At 48.4% G+C, this 17,550-nt stretch overlaps 1 protein-coding gene across 1 annotated transcript; it reads left to right on the top strand.

Moving 5' to 3' along the window:
- Positions 1-397: 397 nt before the first annotated feature.
- On the top strand, positions 398-16,501 carry LOC101736467 (serine protease snake). The gene is made up of 10 exons (XM_038014635.2): positions 398-1,349; positions 6,948-7,045; positions 7,691-7,758; positions 7,949-8,010; positions 8,741-8,907; positions 8,988-9,100; positions 9,192-9,344; positions 11,896-12,034; positions 16,094-16,225; positions 16,301-16,501. The coding sequence occupies exons 1-10, from the start codon at positions 1,253-1,255 to the stop codon at positions 16,463-16,465; spliced, it is 1,194 nt and encodes a 397-aa protein (XP_037870563.1). The 5' UTR covers positions 398-1,252; the 3' UTR covers positions 16,466-16,501.
- The last annotated feature ends 1,049 nt before the right edge of the window (positions 16,502-17,550 follow it).

The raw sequence follows: 17,550 nt of genomic DNA, 5'->3' as shown, positions 1-17,550 counted from the left end.
AGGTAAAGAACCAATCTTTTATAAAGTTATTCTTTTTGCCTACACGAGGTTGTAGTCACTAGGGATGGTGACAATAACCGACGTTGCTCCACACGCAGACCGACCTACATATAATCGTAATATTCAAATTCAAATTCAAAATCATTTATTTCAACTTAGATGTCAATATGACACACTTGTTGAATGTCAAAATATAAATAACATTGTTAACTCTACCACCTGTCCAAAAAAAGCCACAGTCCTCAGAAGAACCGGCGAAAGAAACTCAGCGGGTTTTTCTTTTTGATTTTTCTCAAATATTTTCTTTTTTTTAAATAAATAAAAATATTTACAATAAAGGAAAAAACAAGTCAAAAAATACAATTAAAAACATGAATGAAATAATGAAAAATGAAAAGGCCAGGATATTAAAGTCATATTAAACCTAATAGTGATTGTACTTCTGTCCGCAATAATGCATCGGTCGCAGTACACTGTAACTCTTACGGAAGCGAAATGCTCAAACACAAACGGACCGATGCGATGGTTCTAATAAAACACTATCTACAGTTTTCGGCTTCACATACTCTGGTATAACGACTCGGATACATAGAGCCTTGGCATCATAACGAACAGATGAATTTGGATGATGTAATTTCTAGGTTTTTTAAAACCTTGAAATGGAGGCTAAAGAGCTGATTGCTTCCTGCCAACGTCAATATTACTAAAAGTTTATTATTAAAAATGTTATCTACAATATCTTAAAATAAAAAAGATTTATCACATATACCACCACAGACAATCCACAAAATAGGAAATAAAATTAAATCTTCTCCAAGAATTCGATATTTCGATTTTCAAATGTTGGTTGGATCGTTATCACTCGCACCTATCACAGATAATGGTCTAGATTTGCCCTCAAATGTTGTCAAGTCTCAACTAGATTCTGTACGTAGAGTGCATATTTTATAATTTATATTTATATCAAGATTCATACGTACATACGTGCTGACGATAATGCAGCAACAACATTATCGTCCTTTCCGAATATCATATATTATATTAGAATGAAGTAATCGTAAATCTTCTTTAGACCTTGAGAAATTCCGCGTCAATTTTGTACCTACTGTTTTTTAAACGTCGAGGCTCTTCTCGTTGAAGTAAGACTCAGCGGAGGCTGCGCTACCATGAGGGGAGGTGTACTAAGTAAGGGGGCGCCGGCGCGGCGGTCGCCGTGCGTGTGTTGTTTAGACGCCGCTGTGTGCGCACGAGCATGTCTCGAGACGCGCTCGTGTCGTGCGCGCTGCTGTGCGCGGTGCTGTGCGCGCTGCTGCCCGCCCGGCACGGGGCTGCCGCGGCTGATGTCGAAGGTAAGTTGTTTGTTGAATAGCACTAATATTGCTTATTACACTTAGACTCTGACATGTTATCTTCTGATCTCAATGAAAAATTATAAATAAATAAGTTATTTTTTATATCCTTATATTCATATCAAACTGGTTTTTTTTTTTTTTTTTTTTTTTATGATTGAAATTTTACTGGTGGCCCGAAGGCCTTTCCAGTTTCACCAGGACAGGTGGGCGAGCAAAGGCTCAGCCAAGAGGGGTGGGATTTGCTAACAACTGCCCGAGCGCCTCCGAAGGAGACCTAACAACTCAAGAGCAATTGTTTCGCGAATGAATCTACTACCGGATCGGAATCGCGACCCGCTGAGAAGATCCGGCGAGAAACTCAGCGGGCTGATGCATGGGTTAGGTTGCACGTCGACCTCTTTGTCGAGTTCGACGAGTACGGTTACCGGGGTCCCTAAGCCTGCCCCTAGTATTAGAGCTGAAGGCATCTAATGCAAAGGTTATTGGATCTGATGGATCCGTAAGGACGTGTCTAGGGCGTCGACGGTGACTGGCTCCTGCATGTTCAGGATTCGGGGAGTAGTCAGCGGCGGCAACGATAAGGCGATTATCATGACGCATAGCCTTATCGAAGTATCGTTCCGACGCTGACTTCATGTATTTCCGAATTGATTCGAGGCCCAGGTCGTCGTGTAGGTCAACGTTCCTCACGAACCACGGAGCCCCGACAGCTAATCTGCAAAAGCGGGATTGTAGGGATTGGAGGGTGTCTATGTGTGTGCGGGCCGCGTGAGCGAACACCACACTCGCGTAAGTCATGACGGGCCTTATGCAAGTTTTGTAAAGTGTCACCTTGTTCCGAAGGGACATTTTACTCCGCTTACAGATCATGGGGTAGAGTCTACCGAGAATAAACGCGGCACGGTCACGGACTGATTTTATATGCGGGCGGAATGTCATCGATGCATCCAGGGTAACGCCCAGGTACTTGACCTTCCTGGCCCAGGGTATGGGTTGTCTAAAGAGAGTAATCGGGGGTGTGAGATTCCTCCTCCTAATCCGGGAGGAAATCCGTGTGGAGCTTCCCCTCTGAAATAGCACCGCAGTACTTTTCGCTGGGTTGATGTCTATGCGCCATTTTCGGAACCACTGTCCTAGGGCTAGGGCTGCGCTCTGAAGCTTCTTCGCGATTAGGGACTTATTTCTACTAGAATAGTAAACAGTCGTGTCGTCGGCGAATAAAGCTAAATGGGTCGGCGGCGACCGGGGAATATCGTTGACGAATAAGCTAAATAGGAGGGGTGAGAGGACAGAGCCTTGCGGGACTCCAGCTGTGAGAGGTCGTGGGGAGGAGCGGGTTCCCTCGACTCGATATCGAAAAGAGCGGTTCGACAAGAAGTCCCGTATGATGAGCACGAGACTATCCGGCACGCCCATGTTGAATAGTTTGAAAATCAAACCATTGTGCCAGACTTTGTCGAACGCTTTTGCGACGTCGAAGAAGAGAGCTCCCGTGTATAACGGTTTTGGTCGATTAAGCCCCACAAGAATGTGCTCCGTGAGGCGGTGCACCTGTTGAACGCATGAGTGATTTGTACGGAATCCGAATTGTTCATCGATAAGAATGCCCTTGGATGAGACGAAGTCTCTGAGGCGTTTGTAGAGCAGACGCTCATACAGTTTGCCTAGAGACATGAGGAGGCTAATCGGGCGGTAGCTCGTCGGATGATTTTTTGGTTTACCGGGTTTATGTATGCCGATAACGTCCGCTTCTTTCCACACCGCGGGAAAGATACAGTTCGCCATAGCGGCATTGAAAATAGATGCCAACATCACGATGAGTTGGACGGGTAGAAGTTTAATAACGCGGTTGGATATACCGTCGGAACCGGGAGCCTTGCGAGGACGTAGGTCTTTGATCAAGTCTTTAATTTCCATCGGGGTGACGGGTGGTAACACATCAGAGGGTGGCAAGGAGGCTCTGCGTTCTACCTCACTATCTACTAATTCTACATGAACAGGGTCCACGGATTGAGTGCTGGGCGTGCACTGGGTTTGCAATGTATCGGCCAGCAGCTCTGCTTTTTCGTCATCATCGAACGCCGCGAGTCGGCCTGAGGGGCCTACGAGGGGGGGCATAGTTACTACCGTATCCGATTTGAGAGTACGAGCTAAGCGGTAGTAAGACCTTTGGGAGGGCGCGAGTCCTTCTAAGAAATCAGACCATCTGGCATCTCGGACTTCGGCGATGCGAGACTTTACGTCGCGTTGTAGGGCACGCATTCGAATACGATTTTCCGCGGTAGGATACCTGTCGTAGGCGCGTATCGAGGCGTTCTTAGCTCTAAGGAGTTCCCTAATATCGTCGGACAATTTGAAGCGGTGAAGGAAGTCCTCCGCTACAACTTGTTTCGATGACCTATCTAATGTCGAGGTGATGTGTGACGTTAAGATGTCTATGGCTTCAGCGGTATCCTGAGGAGACGGGATAGAGTCCGGGTTAAACGGGAGCGATGGTGGATCAGATTCAGCCAGGCTGATGCCCAGCGTGTGCCAATCCACCACAGTCCTCGTGACGGGAACGGAATCGGGAGCGCGACCGAGCTTCATAACGACGGGACGGTGGTCTGAATCTAACTCTGAAACTACTTCGATCGAGTGTAAGCGCAGAGTTACGTTTTTTAATAACGCTATGTCGAGTATATCCGGGCGATGCGCGATATTTAGCGGGTAGTGAGTCGGGGTTAGCGGAGCGACGATATCGAAGGCGAGATCATCGACTAACGCGTCAAGCCGCCTGCCATTCGGGGTTGTGGTGTGTGAGTTCCACCTGATGTGTTTACAATTTAGGTCGCCCGCCAGAATGACAGAGCTCCCCATACCGAGCAGCGCCTCGATATCACTGCTTAGAACGATCTTATCCGGTGGAAGATAAACGGACGCGATAACGATCGGCGCGTGTCCCGTCAGTGAGATTCGGCACACTGATGCTTCGATATTAGCGAGCGCGGGAGGATCGAGCGGGACGCAATGCAGGGCTCTTCTATAGTAAATGACGGTACCACCACCACGGGCAGAGAGCCTGTCGTTCCTGACCATGTTATAGTTCGCGATTTTAGGGTCACGGCGCGCGGGCTTAAGTAGGGTCTCCTGCACTAAAAAGATATCAATTTGGTGGTCACGCAAAAAGTCAGAAACCTGATCACGTTGATTTGCGAGACCGTAAGCGTTAAAAAATCCTATCGTTACGGATAGGGGCTTTATTCTACTTATATACGCCATTGATTACCGGCGGAGTGAGGGGAGGACGTACGTATTTAATGACGCGTATACGTCGGCGTATTCCTGCACAACGGCGATAAAGTGTTGTGCAGTGGAGGCAGCGCGAATGGCGTCGCCCAAAGCGTTAACGCGCTCAAAGTTGATCGACTGAAAGAAGTCGATCGCTAAAGCGAGATTGTCGGACGCGGTCGGAGGGCAAGTCGCGGGAGAGGGACGAGTCGCGGGGGCGGGACGAATCGCGGAGGAGGGAGTTGTAGCCGTGTTCGTGTACGGCAGCGGTTTTGCCCAGGCCGAGACACTGGGCACCGCCGCCGGAACGAACGCTGGCTTAGCCTGCGACGCAGAGGGTGCCGAGGCTTTGATGTCTGGGCCGGAAGCTCGGAGGCGGTTTTGGCGGGCGACGCGGCGATTTATTTTAGGGGCTCGGGGGCAACCACGGTAATTCGCGGGGTGACCCTGTGTTCGACACAGGACGCAGCTAGGCGGTTCCGTCGCGGTTTTTTGGTCGCGAGCGCAGAGGGCCGTGGCGTGATCGCCCAAACACTTAACACATCGGGGGCGCGCGTGACAGTTACGGGAAGAGTGCCCGTACAATTGACAGTTATGGCACTGGCTAGGAGTGCCTTTTTTATGGGGGGCTTCGACAGCGATACCAGAGAGCCTACAGACGGTCTGTGTGTTAAAGATTTTCTTACCCTCGGGGGTAGGCTGGAGAGCGACTAGAACCATATTATATGGCTCCCTACCGCGACCGGTGTGCATACGGTGCACAGAATTCACTGGTAGGCCTTGTTCTAACAGGTCGGCTTTTACGAGCTCTACATCTAACTCTTTAGGGATTCCGCGTATTACAACGCGGAGTTCGCGCTCCTCCTGGAGCGTATACGTATGGAAACTTATACGCTCCTTACGGAGGTAAGAAGAGAGGGCCCTATGGTCGTCGGGTGTTTGAACCTTAATTTGAATGCCGTTCGCGAGGTTGCGGGCATTCGTGAAATTTATATTTTTGGCCTTAAGGGCCAGGCAAACTCGATCCCAAGCTGCTTTCTCCTGAAGGATAACCGGGGGAGGGGTCTGGGTTTTATTTTGTGCCACCGGACGCGGCGACGGAGTGGCACGGGCTGGGGGCGCAACGGGAGTCTGAGGGCGGGGGCGCGACGCGTTCACGGCTTTGCTAATTTTAGCGGCCGCGGGAGCTCGAGACTCCGCGGCACGCTTCTTACCCTTCTGTACCAGGGTGAATCCATCCGTCGATGAGGCGGGGGCGAGGTCGACCTCCATGTCCGAGTCAGAGTCGGAGCACGAGGAGGCGGGTGCAGGCGACCTACGAGCAAGTGTAGGTGTTTTAGAGGGCGCGACGGAGGCCGCGGATGATCGCTCAGCTGAAACGATGGTCACGGCGGACGACGCAGCAGCTTTTCTCGCCAGTATAGGCGACACGGGAGCGGCAGGCACGACAGAGGCTGCAGTGCTCAATGCAGAAGCTCTGCACGCAGGTACAGGCGACGCAGGAGCAGCGAGCGCGGCGGAGTCCTCGAGAGGGCTCGCAGTGTGATTGGCCTTGAAGGCCAAAAACTCCGAGGCGAGCTGTGGGTGGCGAAGTCGGAGGAATTCCGCGAATACAGCGTCCATGATCGCTGAGTACCCAGGTGGGGCGGCCCCGGGTCTTGAAAACACTCGCCTTGCGGCGAGGCCCCAACTTCTCGGACCTGAGCGGTTCTATTGAACACAGGTGGCAATGCGGCGCGATTACTACAGGACAAAGAAAAAGCACAACAAAACAGAAATTACGAAAAGAAACAAAACAAATAAATACTTGCAGGAAACCACTTTGTCGGCAGATGTACCACGAACACAGAAACAACAAAAGGAAACAAAACAAATAAAAACTTCCAGAAAGAGCACTTAGTCGGCAGATGTACCACAAACACAGGCCGCGCGAACAATGGCCGGGCTAACAAAAGCCGGGCGAACAAAGACCGGGCGATCGAGTGGACGATGAGCACGTCCGCACGTGACGGGTGCCTCTATCGGAATGATCAAACTGGTCTGCAATGAAGCTCGTTATGTGTTTGTTACACGGTTACACGTGACCACCCTGCTGACGTCACACACTGCTAACGTTCACAATTATTTTTATTTCCTTTCATAAATTATGACTTTAAACGAGTTTTACGGATACGAATAGTGAATTAGAAGAATAGAAAAAAATTAAACACGAAACAAAATAAAAAATGTCAGTTTAAAACACCGATTCTATGTTTACATACCTACTGTAGCGTGTTTGTGTTACCTTGCATGTGTTTATGTGTGTGAGCACGTGTCGTGTTGCAGGGGCCCCGTGTGTCCGCGACGGCTACAACGGCACGTGCGTGCTTAGCAAGCGCTGCGAGACGCTCATCCTGGACTACAGGGATAGATCCTTCCCGCCGGTCAGTAGCAGTGCTGTACACCAGACGTACATAGCAATTTGTATTATTAGTTTTGAGCTATAAATGTATGGAATGCTGTATTTATAATAATATGTTTGTCTGTTTTATATGTTTAATGGATTGTTACCAAAAATGTCCAAAGCCTAGTGGGTAAGAAGCCGCTTAGTATAGTCGTAGCAAATGCGGCGACTGTAGCAGGGTTCAAATCTTGAAATCTTGCAGCAAATACCACTATTTGTATGCAAAGAAAATGAAACTAACACAATTCACGGGATTGCGGGCTCACTGCTGCATGTATTAATTGTCTTTGTCTACGGAGGCAGTTCAGCATCCGGCTCTCCTAATGGTGTGTGATCATCCACTCTCATAGGCTTCAGTACTTAATGCCAGAGGGGCAACCACTGCCCAAATAAAACTGTGCATCTGTGTATAGCCTTATTCACGTAGGCAAAGGTATTTGACAATGGCGCGGCGAAGAACTCCGCGACTTGCAGTGGTACAAATGTACCACGTGACGCCTGTACCACGAGCGTGTGTCTGTGATATGCCCGGTCCCTGGGTCCACGTAGCAGCACGTCGTGTGCGTGTTGTCGCTGTTGCGGGCCCTTACTGTACCTGACCTGATGTGTCTGTGTGTGTCGTCAGGTGTGCGGGCTGCGCGGCAAGGAGCCCATCGTGTGCTGCACCGACTGTGAGCTCGTGGACAACATCGAGTGAGTTGTTCATTTTGCATATTACATATACACTAACTGAACGATCAGACGATACACGTGCGCGAAGCTACAATAGGAAATGACTCAATTTAAATATTTGAGATAATAACCGATTTACATATTTACTACCTAGCTGTAGTTGTGTATTTCTGTAAACCATGAAAATAATAATAAATATACGTTCTTTCAGTAACATATACCTGACGAGGAGATACAGCCGACTCGAAAAAACAAATAAAAAATCTTGGGACGGTATGTACACTGTCCCCCGTATCTTTAGTCGTTTACACGAGCTTAACTCGACTCGACTCAACCTCCAACGCGCGTTTTGGTATGATTAGTCGTAAAAATAAACTCCACTCAAACGTCCTTGGAAAATTTTCCTAACCGGAGTGAAGTAAGCGAACTGTCAAGTCAAGGTACGTCGCGACGTACCTTCGCATCTACATTGTAGATGTCTATGGGCTCCAGTAACCACTTAACACCAGGTGGCCTGTGAGCTCGTCCATCTATTTAAGCAATAAAAAAAAAAAAGTTTACCTGCGAGAACAAATCAGAAATGAGGAGATTCGCAGGAAAACCATGGTAACCGACATAGCCCAAAGGATTGCGACATTGAAGTGGCAGTGGGCAGGACACATTGCTCGCAGAACGGATGGCCGTTGGGGCCAGAAAGTTCTTGAGTGGCGACCGCGTACTGGAAGACGTAGCGTGGGTAGGCCTCCCACAAGATGGGCCGACGATCTATTGAGGTTCGCGGGGATCCGCTGGATGCAGGCAGCGCAGGACCGGTCTTTGTGGCGGGGCTTGGGGGAGGCCTATGTCCAGCAGTGGACGTCCATGGGCTGATAAGAAGAAGAAGAAAAATAAGTGAAATGTCGCTTAAACGAAATAGCCTTTCACTCCTCAATATTATTATTATTGGATAGCCGATAGACGAAAGACGCTTTTTCATGACATTTAAAGTCTGTTTTTTTTTCAGCTTGTATCGATTACGTTCTGAACATACCTGAGTATTTTTGTACTAGTACCGTGACGTTTAATATTAACAAAGCTTGGGATTCGGAGAAGAAATGTCACAGAATAAATATTACTTGGCAGTCACCTGTAGGCGGTGAAGACGCCGAAAGAGCGGAGTTCCCCTTCATGGTAATGCACCGCAGAGATCGTAAGGGCAGTGCACGTGTCGGAGAGGCTCGCATAGGTACTGATGTGCACGTGTGCTGCAGGCGTTGCTGGGGTTCGGGGCGAGCGCGGAGGAGGCGCAGTGGCTGTGCGGCGGGTCGGTGCTCTCCGCGCGGTACATCCTCACGGCGGCGCACTGCATCTCCGAGCCACGCCTGTCAGTTCACTCGCCGCCGGCGCTCACGCTACCACGCACACGCACACACAAACACTAGACGCCAATAAACAGCACGCCCTGTCGTCCGCAGGGGACCCTTGAAGTACGCAGCTCTCGGTATCCTGAAGCGCTCCGACCCTCCTGAGATCTGGCAGCGGCACACCCTCGCCCAGGTCATCCCGCACCCCGACTACGCCTCGCCCTCCAAGTACCACGACATCGCGCTCCTCAAGACCGAGAAACAGTACGTAAAGTGAAACCCGCAAAATTATAATTTGCGTAATTACTGGTGGTAGGACCTGTTGTGAGTCCGCGCGGGTAGGTACCACCGCCCTGCCTATTTCTGCCGTGAAGCAGTAATGCGTTTCGGTTTGAAGGGTGGGGCAGCCGTTGTAACTATACTGAGACCTTAGAACCTATATCTCAAGGTGGGTGGCGCATTTACGTTGTAGATGTCTATGGGCTCCAGTAACCACTTAACATCAGGTGGGCTGTGAGCTCGTCCACCCACCTAAGCAATAAAAAAAAATATATATATATATTGAACTATCGGTAGTCTACTATGATTTGGACTGCTTCTGCTAAATGTAATTTTATTTACGATAGCTGTGAGCTCCCCAATTTGATCTAGCGTGCGATTCTGCTGATTAAATCTAAGCGTATGTTTCTATGATTGAAAGTTTACTGGTGGCCCTAAGGCCTTTCCAGTTTCACCAGAACAGGTGGGCGAGCAAAGGCTCAGCCAAGAGGGGTATGATTTGCTAACAACTGCCCGAGCGCCTCCGAAGGAGACCTAACAACTCAAGAGCAATTGTTTCGCGAATGAATCTACTACCGGATCGGAATCGCGACCCGCTGAGAAGATCCGGCGAGAAACTCAGCGGGCTGATGCATGGGTTAGGTTGCACGTCGACCTCTTTGTCGAGTTCGACGAGTACGGTTACCGGGGTCCCTAAGCCTGCCCCTAGTATTAGAGTTGAAGGCATCTAATGCAAAGGTTATTGGATCTGATGGATCCGTAAGGACGTGTCTAGGGCGTCGACGGTGACTGGCTCCTGCATGATCAGGATTCGGGGAGTAGTCAGCGGCGGCAACGATAAGGCGATTATCATGACGCATAGCTCGTATGCTGGAGCGCTCATTATGCATTATAACATAGTTCTTACAAAACTTCATTGTTAGTCAAGAAATGAAGTGAACGGTATTCCAAGTAGTTTAGCTGTGTGCTCTAGAATAGCACCACCCATCTCCTGGCGCATATGTCTTAAAAGGCTACTCAGGATTTTGTTTTATTTTTAGGTTTCAATTTTGAAATGTCCCTTCAAGTAGCCCGTAATAGCGCGACCGACTGAGCGCGATCATATCGCCACGCGTTGCCGTAGTGTGTGCAACGTTTGGAACAAGTCAGTCCTGAAATCATTCATAAGACTAAGCTATCGTACACGACTCACCGAAGAATAAGCAGCAGTGTTCTTGGAGTAGTACAGCACGTGTACTTGTGATCGTAGGGCGTAATGAATGGCGTATATGTCTATGGGCACGATAATTACCACCCTTCAGGTGGGCTGGTAGATCATTCACCTCACTACATAATAAAAAAAATGTTTATGGACTTTAGTTCATAGACATAATTTAGCGGCGTTTTGGCGGCCGAATGGGACGAAGACTTCTTTCTCCCAATCGGTGCCACGCCGCCGCCGCCTAGCCGGGGGTCCGAGGAGGGAGAGGTCAGAGAGTCTGACACTGAAGGCAAGTCTCCTCACGGTCATTGTCACAGGGTAACCTAAGGGGGTCGAGGCTGTGCTGCACGCTACCGTCACTAGCGCGCTGACACCAGGAAGATGGGAAGCGATCCGCGTGGCCGTCGTCGCCTGACGTACTGTGGACGAGTAGCCCGGTTGGCGGTGTTGACTGCGGGAACCTCGATACTCTGTCCAGGTTCTGATCCGGGGCGGAGATCTAACGCCAGGTGAAAGAGTACAAAGGGAGTCGTTTGGTGGGTAGGGCCCTAAAACATCCTTGGGCCCGCGGTCTGCTTCCAATATCTGAGGAACGACAAGAGCCACGTACCAAGTACGCCTTCTAGGCGCTTAAACTCCTGTTATCAGGACGGATACCGGCGAAGACAAACTTTCGGAAGGCGCACTGTGCAGTACCGCAGTTTTCGCTGACGCCGCGCAGCGCCTCACACGCTTTTCTCAACGCGCTCTTACACGCGTGTAGTCTCCCGGGAGGAATTGGAAGTAAGGGAGGACCTCGGCCTTTCTCTTTTCCCCTGTTCTTCTCTGGAGACGAGAGAATCCGACCAAAAAAATATTAAAAAATCAATTATATAGCTGTATTTCTAGGTTATTGATTTCACGTTTCATTTCATTTCATACAAGACCAGTACGACATTTTTTTCGACACTAAAATCGAGCGTTCCGGTAAAACCGTTTAATATTTTTTATTATAATTATTTTAAGTTTTACCAAAATTTAACGTGGATGGTAGTGATTTACATACCTGATTTATTACCTGAATAAGATAATAAATAAATTATCGAGGCAAATTTTATAGGTCATCTGGTCCCAAAATAAGGTTTCCTGACCTGCCACAACTACAGACTGAAAGACATACTTATTGAATTTTATACATACACACAGGTACATAAATACAGGTTTTGTTGAGTAGGAAGCATATAATAAATCTAAAATTAAGCCCAGAAGTGAAACATCTAAAACCTTTGACCATTTCCATGAAAAGCGACGCTGTCGAAATTTGCTGCCATGATTGACGATGACCCTATGTTCTAGAATAATATTCAACGTGAACGTAGTGCCCGCGTGTTTGTACTCCGGTGTGAACAGTAAGAGAATTGACCCAACACGAGCCCTGGCACTGGGCTGGGGCTACTTGGGGCCGCGGCAACGCTTGGCCGATGTTCTGCAGAAGGTACCTACATATTATACGTATAGACACACCTTAAGTCACTTTGAGAATACTATTTTAAGCTCTTTTAGGTTGTCTTGGGAGCTCTCCCGCTACGCGTAATGAATTGCTTGGATTGTTGACGCGTTCGGCTCGTCCTCCTGGACTTGGTGGATCCCGACTTAGGACGTCTCACCTTTCGGGCGATGGAGGTTCTCACGGGACACGGCTGCCCTCGGCGCCTTCTTCCCCCCGGGGCCGTGCCGCCTTCCCTCTTGCCGAGCCGAGAGTTGACGGAGTACGTTCGTTCAACTCCAGCCCCTGTGAGTCACCAGTGACAGTCACCTCCCGATGTGATGATGATGGTCACGGGGTGACCTGAGTGGGTCGAAGCTGCGACTCATGCTACCGCCACTGTAGCGCGCTAGCACCAGAAGGACGAGATGATGCGACGGCGGATGTGGTATGCAGTGTGGTCCGCGCCGTTGCTGTTGTCACCGGACGTGCTGTGGAAGAGCGACCCAGGCGGTTCCCCCGATCAACGCCGCCGACCGGACCGAGAGTATGCCTTATGCCCGGGTTCGACAACGGGCTGGGATTGGACATCGGATGAGAGTGCAAGAGGAGTCCTTTGGTGGGTAGGGCCCTAATAACATCCTTGGGGCAGCGGTCCACTTCCATAATCTGCGAACTGTAAAGACCCACGTACCCTGCGCTTCGTCTCGGTGCGGAAACTACATGTATGACGCATCCTGCTCAAAAAAAGGGACCACTCCTCCGCATAACTATACAGCATGATATCAAAGACTGACACAGTGATTGATAGACCAACGTCAGCATACAGAACCAAGCAGGGCGACGCATCACGGTGCTTACAATTTTATTAACGGTCTATAAACGCTTTGACTTCACTTACTTCCTCTTATTTTCTCAGACCTGTTAATATGGGTACAACTATTATGGATGCAACTTTGTTTTCTCGGCATTTATGTAACTTAATTGTAGACTTAATCGTTGGTTAGCACAACATCGGTGTGAGTTTCTTATGAAATATTTAGTCTTCTCACTATTTATTCTCTCTCATCTCATCCTTCACATAAGCAACAGGACCACTCCAAAAATTTCCAAAAAATATCTCGGTGGTGTGATCATAACAAACAACAAGTGGTTTAATTTAATTTCTTATTTGATATACATCCTTAATGTACAAAATGAATAAGCTAGGTCCAAAAATACTACCCCGTGCAACATCAAAATTTGCTTTCTGTGGGCTGTTCCAGATACTCCCCACCCTGTGACACACCAAGCTGCTTGTCGGGGATGAAATACGGGGACACAATGAATTATAGGACAGTGAATGCATCGTTAGTCGACTTGTTTTGTCTGAAACTGGGCTGTCTGAGCGATAACAGACCGAAAGATTCGCGCAATTTTCTTTGTTAACTAGCCTCTCAAGAATTTTAGAAGAGGTACCCAATATAGATATATGTTTTTAATTATCAGGTGTATCCCCAAAACCTACTTTATGTGCTGGATAAACAGAGAAAAATTTACAATCTTCAAGAAATTCTCCGCTAGAAAGGCTTAATTTGATAATGTAAAATAGTGGAACTAAAATTGCAACTTTCAATGTCTTGATTAAAAATATCATTAATCTTAGTGCTTTCTCATTACACAGACCCATCATTATTCTATGTCCTCGTAAAGATCAGCAGGTTTTAATTATAAATATTTACTGGAGCAAAGATACGCTTAGCTTAAGATGAAAAGGTACTCTTCAGTGACCTGAATTCCATTAATAGAATAAATAGATATGACAACACTGAAGCCCTGCACTAGCGTCTGACTTAAATTAAACTGTAACCAGCTCAGTAGGTTCTTTGTTCTGAACCAATAAAGGACAAAAGCTTTTCAATGTTTACCATAATCTCTTTGGACTTCCTTTACCATCAGTGATCTGTCAAATCACAAACTCCAGCTTGAGGTTCCGAATGAGGTCGTTACAGAAGTTACGATGGCGATTGGAAGAGATTTAATCGCTAGGATTCTGTACACGACCCGGTCTGTATGGCTGTTTCCGAGTCGTGTAATAATGTTTTCTGCTGTCTGTTTGTGCGCTGGTAGAAGACGGCTGTTTCTTTCGATGGGTTTCGGCTTCTGTAGCGAGGTTTCACAGGTAACTGTCTGGTTCACTGGTAGCTGATTCACTGGTGGTTTTCTGATAACTGTACTATTGGAGAACTGCTGGTAACTGTTTCTGTCTTGCTGATGTTTCTATGTCGGAGATTCGCTGAGAACTGTTTCTGTCTTGATGATCTGCTGAGAACTGTTTGTTTCTTGATGTTTCTATGTCGGAGATTCGCTGAGAACTGTCCTGTTTCTATGATGTTTCTATGTCGGAGATCTTCTGAGAACTGTTTCTGTCTTGATGATCTGCTGAGAACTGTTTTTCTATGATTTTTCTATGTCGGAGATTCGCTGAGAACTGTTTCTTGATGTTTCTATGTCGGAGATTCGCTGAGAACTGTTTCTGTCGAAGATCCACTGAGAACTGTTTTTGCCTTTTTTTTTTTTTTTTTTTTTTTTTTTTTTCCTACCTATGCTGATAGCCTTGAGAGGCTATTTCAGCTTGCCCTAGCTTGTGTAGGTGAGCTCGCGGGGCTCAAACCGGAGAATTGCTAACACCGCCCTAGCAAGAGCAGTGCTTCGCAGAATCTACCACCGGATCGGAAGCGCGACCCACTGAGAAGATCCGGCGAGAAACTCAGTGGGCTGTGTCTGTGGGTTAATTCGCTCGTCGAGCCCTTCGTCGCAAGCGACGGGTTCGGCGAGGACGGTGACCGGTGCTTGTATTGCCTAAAAGCACCGTTAGTGGATCAGGAGGATCCGTGATGACGTGCTTTGGGCGACGTCGACGGTTTACCAAACGGTCTACAGGATCGGGTATGTAGTTTCCGGCGGCCACGACAAGAGGGTTCTCATGTCGTGCCGCCTTCTCAAAGTGGCGCAGCGATGCCGACTGTAGATACTTACTGACGGGTGTTTTTGCCTATAAATGGCCATCCTTTTATATTTATTTCAGTACCCCATCTCGCGACACGCTATCAACGCGCCACTTTCGGGGTCCCTTGATCTGTATGTTACCGTAGTGAAAGCGCTCCACGAATTGTTCCTATTGGTCTATTCACATTCTCTGATCTGATACACTAACATATTGCATATTAAATAATTTAAGATTATACATTTTTGTTACGTAATTACTTATTAACTATAATAATTCTATTTGTTTGATAAAACTATTTAAAATCCTATTTCGTCCTGCACAGATTCTTTTAAAATTAGATATTAAATAAGTTTTTTCCTACCTAAGCTAATAGCCCTGAGAGACTATGACAACGTCAGCGTAGCCTGACAAGTTATGAAGTCGTTCTCATTTCCGTATACATCGCAGGGCTTCAAATTATGTTTAGACCTACTTATAACTTCGTTTTGGTGATGTTAATAAACCATTCGCAATCGCAATCGCGGTGTAAATACTTGTACAGTCTTGTTTACTTTTAAGTTTTTCATTTCCTCGATCCAGCTACACAGCGATACACAACGCCGCAACGCTGCAACGCTGCTACATCTAGCCGCAACAAAACGTATTCTCGTATTTGCATGAAGTATTTAAGAATCTTAGGATTACATTTTGTGTTTCATTTGAATACAGCACGCGGCTTAATGTATTGTTCTATTCTGTCCTCACAGCCGAAGACCAACGCAGACATTTCCACGAGTTCCTTCATTCCAATGTTATATCTATTTCTTCTCTCGTTTTTTCTATTTTTATCCCTCTAATTCTGATGCTAATTACTAGCAGTAAGTCGAATTGCAGTGGTAATTCTTCTATCTGGGGACAACCCCAACATGCCACCCCCAACCCTATTTTTGCAATTTTCAAGTGATACTGAAAGTTCGGTTCTACTCTTTTGCTCTCTTGATTACCAATCAAGAGACTGATAGGTTACTCGCACTCACGGCATTTAGGCTGGAAAGCGAGCTTGCTTTATAAATTAATTGAATGTGGTCATTCTGTACTAGGTCGAAGTGAGCGAGTTCACCACTGAGGAGTGCTTGACGCAATATCCTGAGCACCGCCACCTGCTCGACGGGTTCGACAACAGCACGCAGATGTGCTACGGAGACCGCGACACACCGCACGACACTTGCCAGGTTACCTTTGTTCTCATAACTTGAATAGTCCAGATGCACGATTGAATTGTCTCATATGATAACGTATTGTGACAGGGTGACAGCGGCGGTCCATTGATCCTGCACAAGAGCGAGGCGGGCTGCACCAGGGCTGTGCTCGGCGTGACGTCATCAGGCGTGGCGTGTGGCGACGCGGGCGCCGGCCTCTACACGCGCGTCGAGCCCTACAAGCCCTGGATTGAGAGCATCGTCTGGCCTTGAGAACTTGTGACCTAATAAAAATATTGCTTAGTAATATATATGTTCTTTTCTTTTTAACCGATTTCCAAAAAAAGAGACTCATGGTTAACGGAGTTGAGACATGAACATTATGTAGTCTGCGAGTCCACCATCTCGCGAAGGAGGCGGTGGAACGGGAGAGGGAGAGCTCTTCTTCCCTCTCGGCGCCGTACCGCCGCCGCCGAGCCGGGGGCCGGAGGAGGGCGTTTGTCCAGCTCCGGCCCCTATGAGCAGGCAGTCTCCTCCCGGTGATGGTCACGGGGCGACCTAAGGGGGTTGAGGCTGCGCCGCACGCTACCGTCACTCTAGCGCGCTGGCACTAAGAGGACGGGACGACAAGTCGGCGGCTGCGGACTGCAATGCGGTCCGCATTTCCGTCGTCGCTGTCGTCGTCGAACATTCTGTGGAAAAGCAACCCGCTCGGCGGTGTAACGCGTTCCGACCCGGCAGGCTGGTTCTGGCCCAGCAGGGTATCCCGGAACATCAGCGGCATCGCCCGGGCGGCCTGGTAGGGCCGCCGTACCGCGGAGACCGACGTCATTGGTCATCGACTATCGCCTCGACGACCCGTCGTTCGGGCGTCCTCAGGGTGGCGCCGCGTGTCTGGTTGAAGTGTTGACCGCGGGAGCCCCCCTACTCTGACCGGGTTTTGACCCCGGACGGAGATCGGACGTCGGGTATAAGAGTGCAGGGGAGTCGTTTAGTTGGTGGGCCCTAAAATTCCTTGGGCCCGCGGTCTGCTCCCAACACCTTGCAGATCGTTGAGTCCCACATACCCCACGCGCCCCCTAGGCGCAGGGACCTCGCAGGAGATTCTTACCCCGACCAGAAAAAAAAAAAAAAGTAGCTACTTGAGTTTCAGGGAGCCACGCGGGAGTGTTTAAAATAGCAGTTATTTTACTGCATCTGTTGGACACGTCTAAATTGTCTAACAATAAAATCTGACTGATGGTACCACTTCTGGGTGCATAGCTGGCTGGCCTAGCCCGCGGCTGTTGATTGTGACTGGGTGGCCGCTATATCAAACCTTCCTGTTGCGGTGCTCTTTATCATTCCTTTTGCGTGCG

This window comes from Bombyx mori, chromosome 12, assembly GCF_030269925.1.
Source record: "Bombyx mori chromosome 12, ASM3026992v2".
NCBI lineage: Eukaryota > Metazoa > Arthropoda > Insecta > Lepidoptera > Bombycidae > Bombyx > Bombyx mori.
The sequence above is the reverse complement of the archived record's forward strand: the minus strand, read 5'-3'. Positions and strand labels throughout refer to the sequence as shown.